General features: G+C 46.1%; 1 protein-coding gene across 4 annotated transcripts in view; it reads right to left on the bottom strand.

The window, feature by feature from the left end:
- Frmd4b (FERM domain containing 4B) overlaps window positions 1-20,541 on the bottom strand; it is a 232,549-nt gene that overhangs the window by 125,691 nt on the left and 86,317 nt on the right. For 3 of the 4 annotated variants that reach the window (XM_038318422.1, XM_038318423.1, XM_038318420.1), the window contains exon 2: window positions 157-222. In XM_038318422.1, the coding sequence (XP_038174350.1) occupies window positions 157-222 (66 nt within the window). Of the gene's footprint in view, window positions 1-156; window positions 223-7,325; window positions 7,396-20,541 lie in introns of those variants that run through there. The other variant, XM_038318421.1, reaches the window with a different exon arrangement.

The raw sequence follows: 20,541 nt of genomic DNA, 5'->3' as shown, positions 1-20,541 counted from the left end.
CTCTCCCTCAGTCACTAAAGCTTTGAGTTCTAGGCACAGCAAGGTGAGCAGCCTCGACACAGGCCACCACGTTCCAGAGAGGGCAGGAAGGGACTACCCCTGAGCATCCAATACCTACCTGAGCATCCAATATCTATCTGAGCATCCAATACCTACCTGGACCAGCAGCTCCAGTCTCCTGTCATCCAGCAGGTGAACCTGGCAATGCCTGCCTTCTGTCATCTGTGGGGACAAAAACATGGGGAGATCTGTCAGTAAAATGCTGACTCACTTAGTCATACATATGTGTCACGTTCCAGTGAGCTCACTAGTGGGTCCCCAAGAAGCAGATGTACAACAGACTTGCGGTGTGACCGAACTGCAGTCTGCAAGCTGCATGAGGCCAAGGACAGCTATGACAGGGGCCCAACACAAAACCACACTTACTTAAGACATTACAAGACTTTAAAAAGAAATAACTAGATGGTACAGTCCTTGAATATGGACTTTGGAGCCGACAACGCTGTGCCACACTGTCAAAAGGCTAGATACGCCTGGGAGCGTTCACGTGGATTTAAAGTAAGGAAAAGATGTAAAGCAAAGACTACTTAATGTTTGGGGGGAACACGACCAACAGTAACAAAACAAAAGCCCATGTAGGCGGCCAAGTTCACACAGGGCACAAGATCCTGAGGGGAGATGCAGGTCTCACAGAAGAAAGCACATGTTGCCTTGAGTCCTGGTAACACTTTACAAATGGAAACTCCTTTCATCATGACTGTGCTCTGGTAAATGCAATACTTGCATAGCACAAGGAGAAAAAGACGGGACTGAAGTTCAAATGCAAAGGCCTCAACTTTTGAACTCTCTGCCCCCTTTTAATAGGGTCGCCATCTATAGTTAGCAGTGAAGGTGTACAGTTGACAGTTTGACATATCAGTTTTCAATGTGTAATTTTTTTAATTGAAAACTGCAGTGCTGGGAATTAGCTGTTGTAATTTCTACCCTTCCCTTAATAAACACACACTCCAAACCATCCCATCTGTAGATGTCACCACCCTGTCCCTTTGAGGACATCCTGGAGACCACCTTTATGTACACCTGTGATGTGAGCATGTGCAGATATTTCGTTTCTGAGACAGGGTCTTGCTGTATAGTCTAGGCTGACCCCAGACTTGTAACCTCACGGCCTGAGCCTGAGCATGCTGGGCAGTGGGGTTACAGATGGAAGCCATTGCTCCCATTTTGTCTGTGCTCTTCCCCCTCCCCTTGTGTAGTGCTGAGACTGAACTCAGAACCTCACACAGGTTAGGCAAATGCTCTACCACTGAACAACATTCCCAGCCCCTGGCTTATACTTCTATATTTACTTTTTTATTAAATATAGTATATATAATGTATATATATTCATATTAGATATATTTAATGTTGTTATGTTACTTCTCGGTGGCGGCAGTGGCATGCGCCTTTAATCCCAGCACTTGTGATGCAGAGGCAGGTGGAGCTCTCTGAATTCAAGGCCAGCCTGGTTTACAGAGCAAGTTCTAGGGTAGCCAAAGAAACAAAGAGAAACCCTGTCTCAAACAAACAAACAAACAAACAAACAAACAAACAACCCAAAGCCAAAAACCCGGACCCCCATGTGATTGATTATATATACATCATGCTACACACTTATCCAAATGAAACCATCATTCATGTAAACATATGTGTGTACATGTATACACACTCACATAAACTTTCAATTCAAGTGTGATTAAGCTGCGTCTCCTTCCAAGAGATACCCAGGCTGTCCTCAGCATCTCCCTGATATGAGAATGGCTCAGTGCAGTCTTCATGTCTACTGTTGGCCACAAGTGTGGGTTTTGTTGGGTTACATTTGAAAAGCTTGAAAAACATTCTTTTCCTTTCAGGTATTGTACAAAATTCAGACATTTTTAAACCCAACTTGAAAAAAAAATTGAGTGGGCTGTGATGGTGCACACTTGCAATCTCACTGCTGGGGAAGTGGAGGCAGGAGAATCAGGGGTTCAAGATCCGTACTGGCTACATAATGAATTCAAGACCAACCTGAGCTGCATGAAAGATTACTTAAAAAACTCAAAATGAATAAATGAATAAAAAATGACCTTAGTGGTACATGCTTGTGGTTCTAGCTATACCTAGATATGGATGAGCAGATCACTGGAATACAGGAGTTTGAGACCAGCCGGAGCAACATAGTGAGACCCTATCTCAAGAGCAAGATAGACACCATTACTGAATACCAGCTGTGTACACGCATTGCCCGAGGTGTCTTATATACATTACCTTTAAGCAATAATAGTACATTCTACAATTCCTATTATTATTCATATTCAATATATGAATCAACAGAGGCTCAGGGTGGGTACAAGTAACCCGTCTTCAATGCAAAAACTAGTTTCTGCACTCAGTTTTGGTTGAACTCTGTTTTAAGCCCCTGTGACCTAGCTTACCAGGTCAGACCATGGAGTGATAGACACATGACCCAAAGAAACCACAGAAATGGTGATAAGAAGTTAGCAGCAATGCCCAGGTCAAATACACACCTAGGGTGGCTAAATGGATGGAGATGTTGGTTCTGGTCATGGAGCTGGGCAATGCATGCTATTATACGGTCTCATCAGAGATCCTCCAAAGGAGCTGGAGACATGCCTCAGAGGTGAGAGTGCTTGCCTAGCATGCACAAAGCCCCGAGTTTGCTTCCCAGTGCCACACACACAATGGTTATGGAGGCACATGCTTGTGATCTCAGCCCTAGAAAGATAGCAACAGGAGAATCAGATGCTCAAGTGATGGAGGACTCTCATTGGCTAATAAAGAAACTGCCTTGGCTTTTTGATAGGTTAGGATTTAGATAGGTGGAGTAGACAGAACAAGATGCTGGGAGTGAGGCAGATGCCTCAAGCAGTCACCATGAATGACTCTCTGAGATGAATGCAGGCTAGAATCTTCCCGGTAAGCCACTCCTCGTGGTGCTACACACATTACTAAATATGGGTTAAAGCAAAGTGTGAGAATTAGCTAATAAGAGGCTGAAACTAATGGGCCAGGCAGTGTTTAAATGAATACAGTTTGTGTGTTGTTATTTTGGGTTTTAAGCTAGCCGTGTGGAAGCCAGGCAGGACGAAAAGCAGGCCTGCCCGCAGCTCATCACTATACTCAAGGTTGCTCTTGACTCAGTAAGAGTTTGAGAACAGCCTGGATATAAAAGAACCTGCTTCATCCAGCTCTCCCCAAAGATCTGCAAATAACAATACAAGGGCAATGCCCTCATTTTATAGGGTAGAAAATCGTTAGGATAGTTTATTCAAAATTACCCAAGAAAGTAAAGAACCAAGTCAAAATGTGAACAGGTGATTGGCAGAGCCCAGTGGCTGAGTGATTTGACTGATGTGTTCATGGCTGTGAGTCGCTGAGTCACAGGCATAGTGGTGAATGGCATGGTATTAACAGTACTCAGAGGCTGAACCAGGAGAATCCCCACGAGTTCAAGGACAACCTGGACTACATAGCAAATTTGAGACCTTGTATCAAAAACAAAAACAAAACAAAACTCACTGAACTAAAAACACAACGTAACACAACAAAATAAAACTCCAGCAACAAATAAAAATAGAGGGACAAACAGACAAACAAACACCACCACCCATTTTTGAGTTATTTATATTGGAGGAAGGGGAAGGGTGGATAAAGCAATGTGTTGGTTTAAATCATTTTACTTTTGCAAAACTACTCTAGAACTAGCTCTATATGTGTCCTACAGAAAGTAATCAATCTTCAAACACACACACACACACACACACACACGCATGCATGCATACACGTGCACACACATGCACACACATGCACACACACGTCCATTGAGGAAAATGCACAACTCACACAATAGTTCAAGTTACTAAATTGCTCATAATCCAAATCCATGTATTTCTCTCCTTAGCACACACCTTTAATCCTAGTCCTCAGGAGCCAGAGGCAGGCAGATCTCTGTTGAGTTCAAGGCCAACCTAGACTACACAGTGAATTCAAGGACAGCCAGTGCTATACCCTCTGTCAAAAACAGAACAAACAAAATTTTGTTTTGAGCCTTCCTCTAACCAATTAGCATTTCTTTTCTCAACATGTAATTTTATTTTATTATTATTTTTTGGTAGTATTATGAATATTATGAGATAGAGTCTCCCGTAGCCTAGACTGGTCTCTGGTTCCTGTGCAGCCAAGAAAGACTTCATGCTGTTCTGTCTCCAATTCCCAAGACCTGGATTACTCTAGACTACTAAACAGTGAATGTCCTTTTGATGTGACACTCTTTGCAGTGACACACAGTTTGATCTTAGTTGACAGAACCAGACATGGTCACTTGCCATAATCAGAACTTCAATCCAAGAAATCTGGAATTGGATCTGGAATCTTGACTGCTATGGAGAAAATCATGCAGGAAGAATTCAGAGGACACGTAGCTGAAGGAGGCATGAAGTTAGGTGGCCTTAGGGGAAAGCTTGGGAATGACTGTTGGTCTCTAATGTCTTTCCGGACAGTATTCAGGCTTCTGGTCTACCTAAACCCATGTCTTTGAAGTCTACAAAACTTCTGAGGTGAGAAGGATCTGCTTCCTTGCTCTGTGACACTGACTTGCACTGAATTCTACTTCTTCAAGTAAGACACACAGATTGCGTGGGAGATGCAGCAGGGTGGGTATATCTTTGAGGATCTGCTCATTTCTGCCTCCCATATTACTGTCCCTAAAATTATAGAGCTGGCTTCTGTGTGGCTGCTCTTTCCAGAGGTTCTGGGGAATCTCAGCTCAGGTCCTCATCCTTGCTGAGCAAGTACTTTACCAGGTAAGCCTTCTCTCCAGGCCACACATCATGGGTTTCTGTAATTAACCCAAAACAAATTGTGTCCAAAGGTCACACTCCAAAATTATGGCCCACACAGTCTTGCCATCACTTCAGAGAGATTAATTCATGGAAAGGAGAGTCTCTGACACCTCCCTGCATGGAACGGTAAGAGATGACGAGGGCCAGGGCAGGAGAGCAGGAGGGCAGGGCAAGAGCCCACAGCAGTGTTTGCCTATACCCCAAGCATCCTGTTCAATATTCCCTGAATCCCTTCCCCTGCAGGAAGGTGCTTCTGAGAGGACGCCATAGGGTTGATTTGATTGACACTAGGAAAAGAAAGGCCCGCCCTTGTCATTGACTTACACGGGAGCTTGAAAAGGGAGAGATATATTTTGTTCATCAAAACAATGCTTAGGAAGAGATTTTAGCTGACAAAAGAAACTAAGAGAAGTCATGAAATTCAAGCTTCAAGGGAAAACTTCTTTGACAAGAAAAAAGATTTGGGAACACAGGGTTTGATTTTCTCCATGGCAGTATTGGCAGTACGGGGCACGATATTGTGGTTTGGGGTTCACCCCAGAGTAGGACCTGCAGGGAGTCATGCCTGATGAGTGAGCAAACCTTGACTCAATAAAGTTTCATGGCACCAGGAAAGATACAGCAGTACTGATGAAGATCCTGCTCAGCACAGAGAAACTGCTCAAGGAATCAACCTCGATCGTTAATTCAGACAGATTAGTAAGTGTCTATTAGTGCTGTCTGCTTCTAGAAAGTCTGTGAGGGTGCTTCCAGAGACATTAGATCACAGGGTCTCCAACCCAACGAGTGGAATAATCCTTTGATGAATTGATAGTCGTGTTGGGAGGTGCTAAGAGGCGAGAGGCAGCCTGTTTGGAGAAGGGAGATTGCTAGTGGAGCGTTGCTAGTTGGAGGCTGTGCCTTGTCTTGTCCCCTTCCTGCATGTGCCCTTTGCTCTGCCCCCTCAGCTGCAGTGAGGCAAAGAAGCTTCTCTAGCACAGCCTCCTGCTACCATAATGCTCTGTGCAAAGGTCAGACTAGGGGAGCCATAGTGGGCTGGATTCTCCTAGAACAATCAGCACTCCAGAAAACATGTTCTTACAGACGTGTCCACAGATCAACACATCCTCATAAGTGTGTCCCCAGACCAACATGTCCTCACAGACGCGTCCACGGACCACCTGGTAAAGGCAATTACTCGACTGAGACTTCTCTCACAGATTCCTCTAGGCTGTGGCAAGGTGACAGTTAATGCTAGGACACACCCCATTTCTCTGAAAACTGGTAAACAGGTAAACTTTTCTCAGTCTTATACATACTCATTTTAGGGAATATCAACGGCAGGGCAAATTAGCAAGCCAGTTAAAAAGCACGTGACAGGAAAAATTGTGCAGAGCCGATAGGAAGAAATAGAGGAAGAGAAAGGACCAGGGGTTCCTGCCAGCCTCCAGAACTGCTCACAGGGCCCCTCTGTGACCCAGGTGCTGCACACAGTTAACCCCGAGATGTCCCTGAGGCAGCACTCTCCTCACACCAACATCATGAGGGAAAACAAAGGCAAAGCCCTATGACCCACAAGATAAACAACGGAAGTGGAGCTCAGCCGAAGACCCCGACTCTGAGTTGCACAACGCTGCATGTGGCCCTGCATCTAGCATACGCTGACAATCCTGGGAAAGCCTTCCTGTGAGGACCATCGTAAAGGATCACGAGAGCAGGTAGAAATGGAAAGACAGGACCACGAAGCAGTCATGGAAACTCATTCACTTCTAGATAAAAATACGTCCATGGGAAAGCACTCTGAACTAGGGAATTTATAAATAGAATAGGGAGAGCATCTATTAATGGCCACTTGTTTGAGATAGGAGGAAAGTGGGGTCAAATTCACCCAAAGCCACACAAGTTTTTAATGTGAGACCTGGGAATGAGAGCTGAACTCTGCCTCCTGAGTCAGAGCATAACTGAGGTATGTAAGTTACTCAGCTTCTTTAAAAATAAAAGCCATCTAATTCAAATGAACATTAGGTCAATAGATCAGTTATAAATACACACATGTATACGGTATATATACACATACCATAACAACAAAAAGAAAACCCCAAGGCAGGCATGTCTCACTTATTATAAAGCACGACTCTCAAAAATGCTTAATTTTTTTAGTTTCAACCAGGGCTCTGTTTAAGAGACAAGTATGTGGAATCCTTAATTATATATCTAAATCCGGAATCACCTTTCAGCTCCACAGAGACCGTGGGAATAGTTTCAGAATTTGCCTCTAGCTGTCAACGACAGCTAAGAGCAGCGACTTCTCGAGTAAATTACACAATATATATATTTAAACGTGATCTCTTTGGAGACCTTTGTGCAGCAGTCACCCAGACGATTCACCTGCTCCCACCTCTTCCCCACCCAGCTCCCCGTATCTAGCGGTTAGAATGGTGCATGCTGGGTTAGAACTCCCACCTCGGACTGCGTTTGCTTCCCAGCTGATAAGAGCGGGTCCTCAGCCTGCAAGTGCTGGTAGCTGGTGGAAATGCTTTGTCTAGTGCCTCAGCTGTCATGTGGGGGAGAGCTACGGGGAAGTGAGAATCTGCTACAGGCTTGACCTCTGCTTCCAGCGCCCAGATGTGGCAGCACTTGGTGGGGTCCTGGTCTATGAGGGAGCACTCACCACCTGGCCCAAGCCCCAGCCTCTCTACCTGACTGAGGAGATGTGAGAGGTGGGGAGCCATGGAGTGACAATCCCACACAGGCCAGAAGAGACCCACTTAGGATGTCTGGGGTCAGACTAACAAGTAACAGGAAATAACTATGAAAAAAAGCCAACTCCTAGCTGCCTTTGGTTTTGCTTTAGCTGATGTTTGGAACACAGAAACACGAACACTTGATAAGGAAGTAGGAAGCTTCTTGTTTCCTCCTTTTTCTTCTGGTTCCCTACTGACTTCCTGAGACTCAGCAGAAGAGACCTGGCCTCCTGAAAATGACTTCTCAGGGCATTGGGTGGTGTGATCCAGCTGAAGTCTGATGGCTATATGGATGAGTTCCCTGTCAGCTCTCGGGCCAGCTCCTTAGTTCCCACTGGGCAATCAATGGTCCTGTCACTGCGAAGACATGGCCGTAGGAGTGACACCTTCTAAATAAATATTAGACCTCTCTGCTTTTCTACTTAGAGCTGGCCAATCTCTTCCCACACAAAACACCTAGAAACTAACTCCTCACTTGTGCTGACAAGAAAAGGCCTATGATGGCTAATATTGTCAACAGGCTTTGAAAGCACCTAGAACACAGACCCCTAGGCATGCCTGTGAAGGAACCCAGATGGGTTACCGAGGGTTAGAAGACATATCTTAAATGTTGGTGGCAACATCCTATGGGCTGAGGTCCTGGACTGAATGTAAAGAAAGTGACCTTAGGGTCTGTGATGACGTCTGTGGTCCGTGTTAGCACGGGGGGGGGGGAGGGTATTGGTACCAATGAGTCAGCCCTGCTGTTCACTGGCTCTGGGAGAGCTGGCTCTGCCCCTTGCTGGATACCGCAGCAGAAGAGCTGGCCCTGCCCCTCAGGGGAGAGCTGGACCCCTGTACTTAGGAAAGATGGTCCCACCCCTCACCACAGGCAAGCACCTGAGCTGATCCTGCAGTGGGGATGCAGGTGAGCTGACCCTGAGGGTTTGAGAACAGCCGAGCTGACTCTGCCTCTTTCTTCTGCCATCTGGAGGCATGGGTGAAAGAAAGATGCCCTCCCACCCACCTACCCACTCACCCTACCTGCGGCAGGTGAAAGAGCTGGCCCTTAGGTCACAAAAGAGAGCTAGTCCTGCCCCTCATCAGCTGCAGCTCACAAGAGAGCAGGCCCTGTACCCTGGCAGGGCAGCATAGTAGAGCTGCCCCTGCTGTCATGGGCACAGGTGAGCTAGTCCTCAGGGCATGAGAGCCGAACTGATCCCACTATCCCATATGCCCCCTACAGCAATCAGGAGAGAAGGCCCTGAACCTCCCTTGGGCAAAACAGCAGAATAGGCCCTGGTGGTGTGAGTGTGAGTGTGGGAATCTGAGGATCTGTGAGCAGGACAACTGGCCCAGCTCCTTGCTGCAGGCTGCACCAGGTAAGCTAGCGGAGGCAGTGCTGTGGAGCCAGGTCTCCCAGAGAGAGATGATGAGGGAAAGCTGGCAGGCTGACCAACCCAGTTACCACCCAGACTCAGAACCAGAGCTATGAGTTGACCCACCCCAATGTCCACCTCATCCATGAACTGTTGGAGCAGGACTATGAAGAGGAGGAACCCACAGATCCAAAACAGCAGAGTATCCATGACATAGGACAACAACAGGATATCCCAGAGGAGCCTCGGTGAGAGTCATCATCAGTGGAGTAGCAGACGACAGAGGTCTCAAGCCAAACCAATACGACTCATGGCAATGAACACTTTCAAGTAAAGATGAATGGACTAAAAGGTTTACTGTGTGACCCAATGGACCTCACTACAGCTTCCACGACAAGGTTCATCTCCCATCACCTTTTGTTTTCGTTTTAATTTATTGTTTTATTTGATTTTTGGTTTTTCATTTAAATTTGGTTTTGATTTTGGGGTGTTGCAAGGCTAGGGGATGAATGCAAGGGGGTAGGGGAATAAGAGGGATCGGGATACATGATGTAAAATCAATAAGTAATCAATAAATTTTTTTAAAAGAGAGCGAGCTGAGTACCAACCTTTCCTCCTCTTCTTCCTTCTTCCCCTCTCTCCTCCCCTCCTCTTTTTCTCCCCATCTCCCCCCTCTCTCTTTCCTTTCTCTTTTCTCCCCTCCTATCTCTCTCTCGTTTCTGACTGTGGATGCAACGTGACCAGCAGCCTCATGCTCTCGCTGCCTTGTCTTGCTGCTATGATGGACAGAACTGTGAACCAGATTAAGCCCTTCCTTCCTTACCCCATGCTTGTCAGGTGTTTTGTCATGGTGATAAGGAGAGCAACGAACACAGGGCTCATCCCTTCTACTTTTATTTCTGTCCCACGCTCGCCTCTGATTCAGCACAGCTGCACTGGCCTCCTTTACTTCCTTCAAATCAAACCCTTGGTCCTACTTTAAGGCTTCGCATACGCTGTTCCCTCTGCCTGGAGTGCCCTGCCCTCAATTCAATCCATCCTCTGGTTCCTTCACCTCCTTCAGATCTGAGATCAGAGGTCTGCCACCTTCTCAGAAATACCTTCCTTGTCTCGTCGAAGGTGGAGCCTCCTCCACTCCATCCTGGCGTTGTGTCCCTAAGACCTACAGTTTCTCATTCAGCTAGTTGTCTGTCTGTCTGTCTGTCTGTCTGTCTGTATGTATGTCTGTCTGTCTTCTCCCACTAGATCTTAAGTTTCACAGGATGGGAGATTTTGACCATGTTGTATCCCTCTAAGGCTTCAACCAAAACAGGGTCTCCAAAATCTTCTGAGTGAAGGCTGGGAGTAACACGCTTCTGAGTAATGCACGCAAGCCTCAAGGAACCCCAGATCACATGTAAATCTGGGTACAGTAGAATGCACACCTGTAACCCTAGTGTTCCTATGGGGAGGAGGAAGGTGGACACAGAAGAATCCCTGGTAACTCACGGGCCAACTAGCCTGGCGTAAGAAGAAGTGAACTTTATGTATACAGTGCTCTGCCTGCAGGCCAGAAGAGGGCACCAGATCTCAGTACAGATGGTTGTGAGCCACCCTGTGATTGCTGAGAATTGAACTCAGGATCTCTGAAATAGCAGCCAGTGCTCCCGATCTGAGCCGTCTATCCAGTTGCATGAACCAGACCAATGACTCACTGCAGAGAACATTCTGTGAGAGGAGTGACTGGTCAGAAGGACACACCACTGCTCCTGATACCGCTAGGGTGAATGAAGAGGAATTGGAAAGATGGAGGAGGTAGGCGGAACTTTTGGATTGTTTATTTGACTTCAGTATTGTGGGGCAGACATGGAGGGAGGTGAGTGGGACAGGGGTGCATGACATGAAATTTCCAAAGACCCAATAAAGAATTAATTAGGCTTTAACAAAAGAAGTGAACAAAAGGAGATCCTGCTTCTGAACAAGAGCGAGGTAAGGTTGTCCTTTGATCTCTATGCGAGTGCCAAGGCACAGGCACAAATCTTCCTAGTGAGGTGATGGAATCTAGGTGCTAAAACACGCTCATAAACATTCACATCCCTGGTCCTCAACCTTTCTAATGCTGTGACCCTTTAATACAGTTCCTCATGCTGTGGTGACCCCCAACCACAAAATTATTTTTGTTGTTACTTCATAACTGTAATTTTGTTACTGTTATGAATTGTAATGTAAATATCTGTGATTTTTGATAGTCTTAAGTGACCTCTGTAAAAGTTGTTCAACCCACAGGTTGAAAACTGCTGATTTCCATGGATAAGGCATGATCTAAAGAGAGACTGTCCTGAGCAACTCCCAAACCATGGCCCAGAAAACCTGACACACCAGGAAACAAACTTTCCACCCCGAGAGCAAGGTGAGCTATTAAACTCCTCGGATGAGTCTCTGGGGCGAGAGAGAGGGCGATCTAGGCCATTCTTACTCTGAGACCTATTGAGTGGAGGGAGGTTTAGATTGCACCCGGATGATGTCAACCCCAGCAGAACAGGGCCCCTTTATACCGTCTCTGGGTGGTGACTGAGCATGAGCTATTGATACTCCCGTCCCAAGAACAGCCTGCGCTGACACAGATGTCGCCAGAAAAGTCAGCTGTGATTTCCCCTTCAGTTCTCTCAAGACAGTGCCTGCCTTCCCACCATGCAATCGTACTTTCTATTAATCACGGACTTAGTGGCACACGACGCGCGTGCTCTCTTGATGCGTGCTGCTAACGAGCCCAGGAAGTAGGAAGCATTACTACTCTGATTACACAGAGGCCAAAGTAGAGTCCAAGAGGGCTGGTCACACTACTGCAATGTGGGGCCGGAGTCTCAGGCCCCTGGAAGGCCCCTTGGGAGAGGTAAGGGTAAAGGAGACAGAGGGCGAGGAGGAGAGGCAGGTAGCAAAAAAGTAGAAGAGGAAAAAAAGGTGAGGGAGGAATAAGAAAAAAATTGAGAATTCCATTTGCTAAAGATAAAATTGAGTGCTGGGCATGATAGTGCATGTCTGTGACCCCAACAACTCAGGAGTCTGAGGGCAGAAGAATTGAGAGTTCAAGGATAACCTTGGCTAAATCAGACATCTTGTCAGAAAAAAAAAGAAGGGAGGAAATTCAGCCACTGAATCGCTGTCTTTAGAAAATGTGGCCTAAGCCAGCTGAGAACCTCCTGAAATCACTGCCTATGTTTACTGAGTTGTATTGTGCAGTGGAGATGGGATTCACCCACACTGAGCCAGCGGCTCTACCATGCTTCTGTGATGCCCTGGGATGATATCTACCAGTCGGATAGCATCCTGGGCCGGAGTCCATATTAACCTGACTTGTGATTGACTCCCGCACACATAATGCCAAGGCTCTCCAGTGTGCGCTCCCACTCCCGCTCCAGCAGCAGTGTTCTGAGAAAAAGTGCCACTCTTAGCCAAAACAGGGATTAATTGATGAGGCCATCCGGGCACTGCCCATGGAGCTTGCCCTAGAGTTCTCAGCCTCAACACTGGGCCGTTTGCAGCTGCAGAAATATTTGGTGTTCCTCTGGGGTGGGCCACTGAGCACTGTCTACCCCAGTGAATAATCTCCCACTGCTGTGACCCTAAATCCACCTCCAAACATCGATAAAGGTCTGCTCCGGGACAGAATGGTCCCTTTGGAGAAAAACTGCTTTAGACATAATAGAGAAGCTATGGGCAATTAAACCAGTAAGAAAATTTCAGATCATGGAAAGCGCTTTAGGTTCAGCAGGTCCAAAGGGCTTATCCTTATCCAAGTCTCATGCCTGAGTTTGATCCTTGGAACTCACAAGGTAGATGGAGAGGACAGAGCTAAGCTGTCCTCTGCCCTCCACAGATGTGCCCTAGTACACACACGTAACTACCTACTTACCTGCCTAAATGAATGAGTAAAAATCAAAACCAATAGAGAAAAAGGAGAGGGTGGGGACTTGGAATAGAGCTGGCCATTGAACTGAGCTCAGAGGTCTGCTAGAACTCACTTTCTCTTTACCCAGGAGACAGAAGAATGAAGGAGAATGAGGCTGCAGATGAAGAGAATGTTTCCTTGTTCATTGTTGTTGACAAGTGGTCACCAGCAGGGACGGAAAGGCTAACCTCTCTTCTGGACATTAGCATTTAATCGAGAGTGCCTATCTGCCTGGTGTGGTGTGTGTGTGTGTGTGTGTGTGTGTGTGTGTGTGTGTGTGTCTGGTGGGAAAGTCCGCAAGGCAGGCTGGGAGTTAAAGCTCTGGATTCTGTGAACCACTGTTCTTGTGTGTTTTGTTTTTCCCAGCACCAGTACCTTGGGTCAAGATAGTTCAGGGAAAGCATTTTCACAAGTGCTAATCCCTAGTCTCAGTTTCTGTCCCTGTGTAATAGGAAAGAGAAAAAAAAAACTTCATAGGCTCGCTACAGCTCAGTGCATAAGAGACCAATGCTCTCCAATTCCAGCATCCCAGCAGGGAACTAAGGGGTGGAGACCACAGACCAGTCTAGAACCTCTTGGCCTAGCTGGCCGGAGTACCTGGCTAACCAGTTAACCGACAGAAATAGCAAAAAGGACCCTCTCTCTCTCTCTCCTATACACCCACCCACCCACCCACCCACACACCATGAATAAATTTCACCTAGATTTAAAAACATTTCTTTTTTGTTTTATTTATTTATTTTTTTAATTGCTGTTGTTTGAGGCAGGGCCCCGCTCTGAAGCTTAGGTTGGCCTGGAGTTCATTACGCAGCTCAGACTTTGGCGTTCTGAGTGGTAGGATTTCAGGTGTGTGCCACCATGCCTGGTTTCCTATAATTCTCTGCTGTTCTTTGATGTTGGGCATTGGAGCCAGGGCAAAGCTCATGTTAAGCACATGCTCCACCCATTGACTTCCAGCCTTTCCTGTTTTTCTCTTGTATTCAAGCCAGTTTATCCTGAAGTCTATCTCAAAGGAACGGAGGATAACCATGAAAAATGGAGATCACAGGCCTTTACCCTAGTGCAGTGAGTCCTGTGGCCAGTATATAGGGTTTGTTAACTACTCTACTAACTGTAAATTCTTAGGTTACTTACGTGGCTTATTCCACCTCTCCTTCTCCACCCCCCCCCCCTCAAATGTTTCTTCTGGACTATTAAGATGTCAAACAGTCACATTCAAATTGAAAAATCAACCCATTAATCAAACAATGGACAGGGCAGCAATCCAATATCTGGGATTAATTCCTTTCTCATCTCCCTTTCATAATCAATAAACGAACTCAAAACCACCATTTAGGGATGAGGGCATAGCTCAGCAGTGAAGTGTTCGCTTAGTAAGTGTGAGGCCCTGAGCTTAATCACCAGTACTACAAACACATTACAGCCGTCCCTGTGCCTGAAGCCAGGGAACACTGTTGTCCATCTCTTGGTTTTTGTATGATTGCAAACAGACCATTCCTGGGACGGAGTTCCTTAATTCTTGCCACCATCACCACCACCACCACCACCAAAAGGAATTGATGCATGCACATGGATTATTTGTATCAGGTATGCTCACTTACCTATTTATTTGCATATGTATCAAATGTTTCTATTTAGTCTTTGAAAATGTCATACAATATATTTTGAGCATATTTTTCACCTCTCCCTACTCCTCCCAGGTTCCCCTCATAAAGCATTTTTAAACTCAAATACGACACTGGGTTTCACAGGCGCATTTTCAGACACGTATATGATGTGTTCCGAGCACATCCCCTGCCCCCCATATTCCCTCTCCTACCCACCCCCTCTCATTAATTCACATGGGTCCTTACATGGTTTCACTTCCATTTTCAGGACCTATAAACATACATGATTTTATGCTATGCTTGTTTGCATGTGTGTATGCACACTCACACATTCGTGAGTGCTTGTGCACATGGGTACACGCATAGGGAGGTCATGGGATTAGCTTGAACGTTGTTCCTCAGGGGCTGTACACCTTGGTTCTTTGAGAGCCTCGCTCACTGCCCGAGTTTCCAGATTAGTTTAAATTGCCTGGCTAGCAAGTCCCAAGGCTCCACCCACCTCTGTCTCCCCAGCACTGGCATTATAAATAGGGTTGCTATACATGTCTTGGTTTTGTTTTTGTTTTCTTTTTACAGCATCTCTCCGTGTAGACTTGGCTGTTCTGGAGTCCTGGAACTCACTCTGTAGGCCAGACTGGCCTTGAATTCATAGAGATCCACCTGCCTCTGCCTCCCGAGTGCTGGAATTAAAGGCCTGAGCCACCATGCTCAACCTCTTACATGGCTTTTTAGAAAGTGTTGTAGGGATTAAACTCAGGTTCAATCCCCCTCCCCAGCCCTTTTTCCATCAAGTCTTTACACACATTTGTTTACTGCAGACTCACAAGCACCCTGTGAAATCAGTTTCTCATTTACTTTGAGAAAGCTGGCCCCCACAAGCTTGAGAACAACCCTCTGAGGTCACAGCCAGTAATGAGGGACTGAGAAAACTTGTCAAGGGGCGCATCAGATGGCAAGAAAGGAAAGCCACTGGGGCTGTAATATCACAGATGCAAGTACAGTGGGAACCACATTGTTACGGTGTGAATGAAGGGGCTCCTGCAGCTGGTACCCGACAGATGGCACAGAGGAGACTGTCTAGAGGTCATGACCACAAAGCCGCTCAGGTTATTTCTGCACTTCCTCTTTTGAGAAAACCAGTGGTTAGGTTGTATTTTTAGAAATTGTGGTATAGTATCAATGAGGGAAATGAAAGAAAGGAAGGAAGGAAAGGAAAGAAGGAAGAATGAAGGAAAAGAAAAGAAAGAAAGAAGAAACAATGAGGAGGCACAAATACTCAAACAGGAAGTCATGAAAGTGTAACTGAGGCCAGCCCGGGTCGGTCTGCCTCACAGGCAGCTTCGAGGGAAGTCCCTGGTGGAACCGGAGCAAGTGGAAATTTCGGCTTTGGGGTTACACAAGTAGCAGACACCCTGTGGTCTGGAAATTTTTAGTTCTGCCAACTGTTTTCTCTCTTCCTGAGAAAAACAGCCAATAGGAAGGGGCAGAGGTAGAGCGCCTTTTAAAAATTTAAAAAGTAACAACGTGTGCCGCTCAGGGAAAGGGCTTGTCCAAGGAACAGCCATACCTGGGATGAAAAGTCACTCTGTTTGTTCACCGTTTAACATGTAATGCAAGCCTGACTCTCAGCCTCTGAGGGGCAAACAGATCACATACGTCAGACCTAAGCACAAACCAACCTTGGGAAACACAAGGCCCCTCCACCTTCATCTTGAGTACACATCTCACAGTTACTGTTTCCATGCCTCATCTACTCCATTCAAGCCTCTGACTGGTGTTTCTCAGTCTCTCTCTGTTCTTTGCAATCCATGTGTAAGCACAGGCTGAAGAAATCCTCAGGGAACTCACAATTAGTAAAAACTCTATGAGAAGCAGAGCCCCGGCCTGACTCCAATTAGTTGGTAGAAATGTCATATTTGGGCAAAAGATTTAGAAAAGTCTACCAAATTGGGAAAGGAGAAAAAGTTAAGTTTATTTGGGGCTTTTATAAAAAAAAAAATTCTCTCACCATTTACTTATTTATTTATTTGTTTGTTTGTTTATTTCTTGCTTGCTTGTACAGGGGATGAACTCCGGGGCATTTTGCTCACGGGACAAGTGCCCTGCCAGTGAGCTACTGCCCCAGTCCAGAAAAACGTGAATTTCAAGATCTAGGACTTATTATATCATCATGGAAGAAACATCTTTCTCAGGCTGGAAGCTTCCAATCCTCAAGCATGAAAAGGTTTTGTAGGCTGTTTTGAAGTGTGATCGCGGTGTCCTTTGACGTTATCATAGAACTAAACTTCGGTGACATGAAACAAAACAAAAACTGGAAGGCCAGCTGGGCGGAGGTGGGGCACTCCTTTCATCCCAGTATTTGGGAGGCAGAGGCAGGTGGATCTCTGTGAGTGAGTTCAAGGTCAGCCTGGTCTACAGAGGGAGTTCCAGGACAGCTAGGAACAGAGAAACTGTGTCTCAAAAAACCAAACCCCTTTAATCCCAGCACTCAGGAGGCAGAGGCAGGCGGATCTCTGTGAGTTCGAGGCCAGCCTGGTCTATAAGAGCTAGTTCCAGGACAGGCTCTAAAAAAGCTGCAGAGAAACCCTGTCTCGAAAAATCAAAAAAAAAAAAAAAGAAAAACCAAACCCGACAGCTACAGTTAGGAGAAAACCACACCATGGGAAGGAGAAAGGCCTTTCCCATCTTTTTTTCTTTTCAGTAAGGAGTAGGCAAATCCGTTGCGAGAGACCGTGTGACTGAATCAGTCACAGCAGCTCCTGAGAACACAGGGTCCATTTTCCAGCCGGTTTTTAGGCACAAATCATGTTTTAAAATGAAAGCACACACCTAATGTACTTTAAGTGCATCCTTCAAAGCAGCGCCATTCCCAGCTCAAGGCCAAGGCTTCTGGAATGCCCCACTACCCTGTCTGCTCCACTTCACAGCCACCGCTTGGAGAGGAACGACAGACTCTAATGACAGACGATGGTTCAGCTCTTCCCAGCGCAGTGAGAAGATCTCTTTTACAAAGACTGGCAAATGCCACAAGTCCATGCCCCTGACCTGGAGGACAAGTGGTGAAATCTCAGTCAGCACAGCACTGGGTAAGAGCGTGGAGTACATCCGAGGGCACGATCACCTCCATCTTCCGGATCCTCTGACCACTGCGAGACCATGTGGTAGAGATTCAATACCAGAAACCTCAGATGTGCACAGCTATATCCAAGCCACGGCTTCCTAAAATTAACTTTTGAAGGATTGAAAGAAAATTTTCAAATGGCTATAATAATATCTGCCAACAGGGCGGCTGCACGCTGGGCCCAGAGCTTGGTAAATAAAGGCCATCGTAACAGCAGACTGCTTTCTTGTGGCACATGTGGTCTGACTCAATGCTAAGTGTCCCCACTCCCGTGTCAAATGCTGTGTCATTCCGCATTCCAGTCCTTCAGTTACTGGGAATACAATTGTTGTGGAGAAAAGATCCCTCTCATTTATTGGCATATTTTGAGCCCTCAAAATGGTACTCAGCTCATTGTAGGCACCAGAAAACATGAGCAGGATGGGTGAATGAAAGAATGAGCTTCATTTCTGCCTCTGGCTTTACTTCTAAGATTTTACCCCTTCCTACAGTTCACGCCATCAATGCTTCCTTTGCCTGCTGCTTTGAATTTTCTTTTTACGGGTCTGGGGTTGTAATTTGGTTGGTAGAGTTGTTGCCTAACATATACAAAATCTGGGTTCGAGTCCCAGCAGTGCATAAACTGGCGTGGCCCCCACATGCCCATTTTCCCAGCACTGTGAAGGTAGACAGACCAGAAATTTAAGGCCATCCTCGGCTACCCAGGGAGTTTGAAGCCAGCCTTGGCTACACGAGACCTTGTCTCAAAAACAAAACAAACGAAACAATCAAAAGCACCCTTGAATGTATTCATGTGATTCCTTAGCTGCAGAATGGTCAGGTTCCAAACAACTATGCTGCCTGCCACCGCCCCTTGGGATCTTTGTCCTAGTAACCAAGGCGGCTGCCGCCTGACCGCCTGCTGCAAGACCCGTCAGGGTTTTCCATTCACCAGCACATCAGAGCACGTGCCCAGCTCACGAGCCCAGCCTTTCTGTTGAGTTAGCCGGGTTCTCCCCACTTCTCTTCCTGCTCCGTGCCATTTTCACTTCCCTCCCTCAGAAGGGCTGTAGCTCGGGAGAGGAAATCTCACCCAACACATAGGGCTGTATCCAGGGAACCAAATACTTCCCCCCTGTGGCCCACGTGAGCCGTGTTCTGACACTTGTTCCCCTGGTGTGGCTTTCTGAAGTGGAGTCAGGGGAGGACGGGGGCACAAAGATGGGGACACTGGGACAGGGGAGGAGGTGGCTTCCATACTTCTGGGAGGCAGGCAATATATTATGGAAGGTCTCTGTAGTCGGTCAGTTCTGTAATTCAGGGTTCTGGTCACACTCTGCACAGGTGAAAATGGAAGCTGGGGTTTGCTTTAGCTGTTTAAGACAGGACGGGGTGGAGCAGCTCCTTAGGAGCCATTGTGTCTGGGATGTCTGATTCTGGCCGTGGCAACCTGGCTGGTGATATTAGGCAAGCTATACCCAACTCTCTGCGGAACTGCTGTAAAATGGATTGATGTTTGGCTAATTCATACTAAGTGTTTCCTAAGCAGCAGCTGAAGTAGATGGTGTGCTATATACCTGTAATCCTGGCAGGGCTGCTGTAAGTTTGAAGCCAGCCTGTTTCTATACAGTGACTTCCAGGGTAGCTAGAGCTACACACTGAGACCTTGTTTCGAAACCTCAATAAAGCATGAAGGTCAAGAGCACCCGGCTTGGGGTTAAGGCCCTGCTTTATTGGATACTACCTGTGTGATCTTAATACGACTTTCCTTCCTCCTCTTAATAGAGTTTTCCACCAGCTATGAACTCTTAGAATAGATGCTTCCAAAGGCCATGGTGAGAGGCTGGAGAGTCTACTGGGTTCATGAGTTCCAGGAAAGAAAGAGGGAAGTTTCTCCTTGATATAAGCTTGCAAAGCTACATCTCCTCTCTCCCTTCCTTCCACCTCCTGTCTCGCCTTCTTGAGATAGGGTCTCAATGTGCACCTCTGGCTGGCCCGGCACTTACTAAATAGACTGGGAAGACTGCTAATTCAGAGATCTGCCTGCCTCTGCCTCCCAAGTGCTGCGATTAAAGGCGTGGGATGCTGTACCTGGCTCCTTGTTTTCTTTTTAAGACAGGGTCTTAGGTAGCCCAGGCTGGCCCTGTAGTCTCCATGGCCTTTAATTCCTCCTGTCTTCTACCCATGTGCTGGATCACAGGCATGTGCCACCATACCTAGTTCGTTCGTTCTTTGTTTTTGCTTGCATTAGAGAGACAGGATCCCAAGATGTAATCTGGGTCAAATTAGTTTCATTTCTATTTCCTCTTTCGAACTCCCTGAGTCATAATTCTGCTTCACAGGTAAGGTCACTGTGACAGGACTTCTCTTTACGGTTCCACAAACTAGACAGTGTCTGGACTCCTGGATCCATGGCTTTACTTTTCTCCAGAAAGTGCAGCTACAGCAACACTAGAATATAGAAGCCAGCTCTGGTGCGCAAAGCTTCCTTCTGTCTCCTTACAGTGGGAAGACTTCCACACATGGAAACTAGTTTTTCTTTACTATAAAACCTTGGACATAAATAAAAATATCGCTTACTAAAATTAAGAATACCCAAAGACTATGCACCTTAGTAGTGTAGAATTATAATTCTACAGTTAGAATTAGCATTCAAAACTAAAGTTGTAAAGCCTCATATTAAATTCTACACTTTCAGAAATGAATATGACTCATGTACGTATCCACTGCTGAAACCAAAACAATACATGGTAGAGTTAGAACTAGAAAAAATATATTTTTATATATTTTATATATAGAACATTATATATCACACATATTATAATATATAATGCTTTCTAGATATATATGTATATGTTTTATCTATATATGTATATTTTCCTTATATGTGTACACACACACATGCACACACATATATATAAACTCATGTCCAACACCCAAAC

Source organism: Arvicola amphibius, chromosome 2 (assembly GCF_903992535.2).
Source record: "Arvicola amphibius chromosome 2, mArvAmp1.2, whole genome shotgun sequence".
NCBI classification, from domain to species: domain Eukaryota; kingdom Metazoa; phylum Chordata; class Mammalia; order Rodentia; family Cricetidae; genus Arvicola; species Arvicola amphibius.
This window is presented reverse-complemented; position numbering and strand designations above follow the sequence as displayed.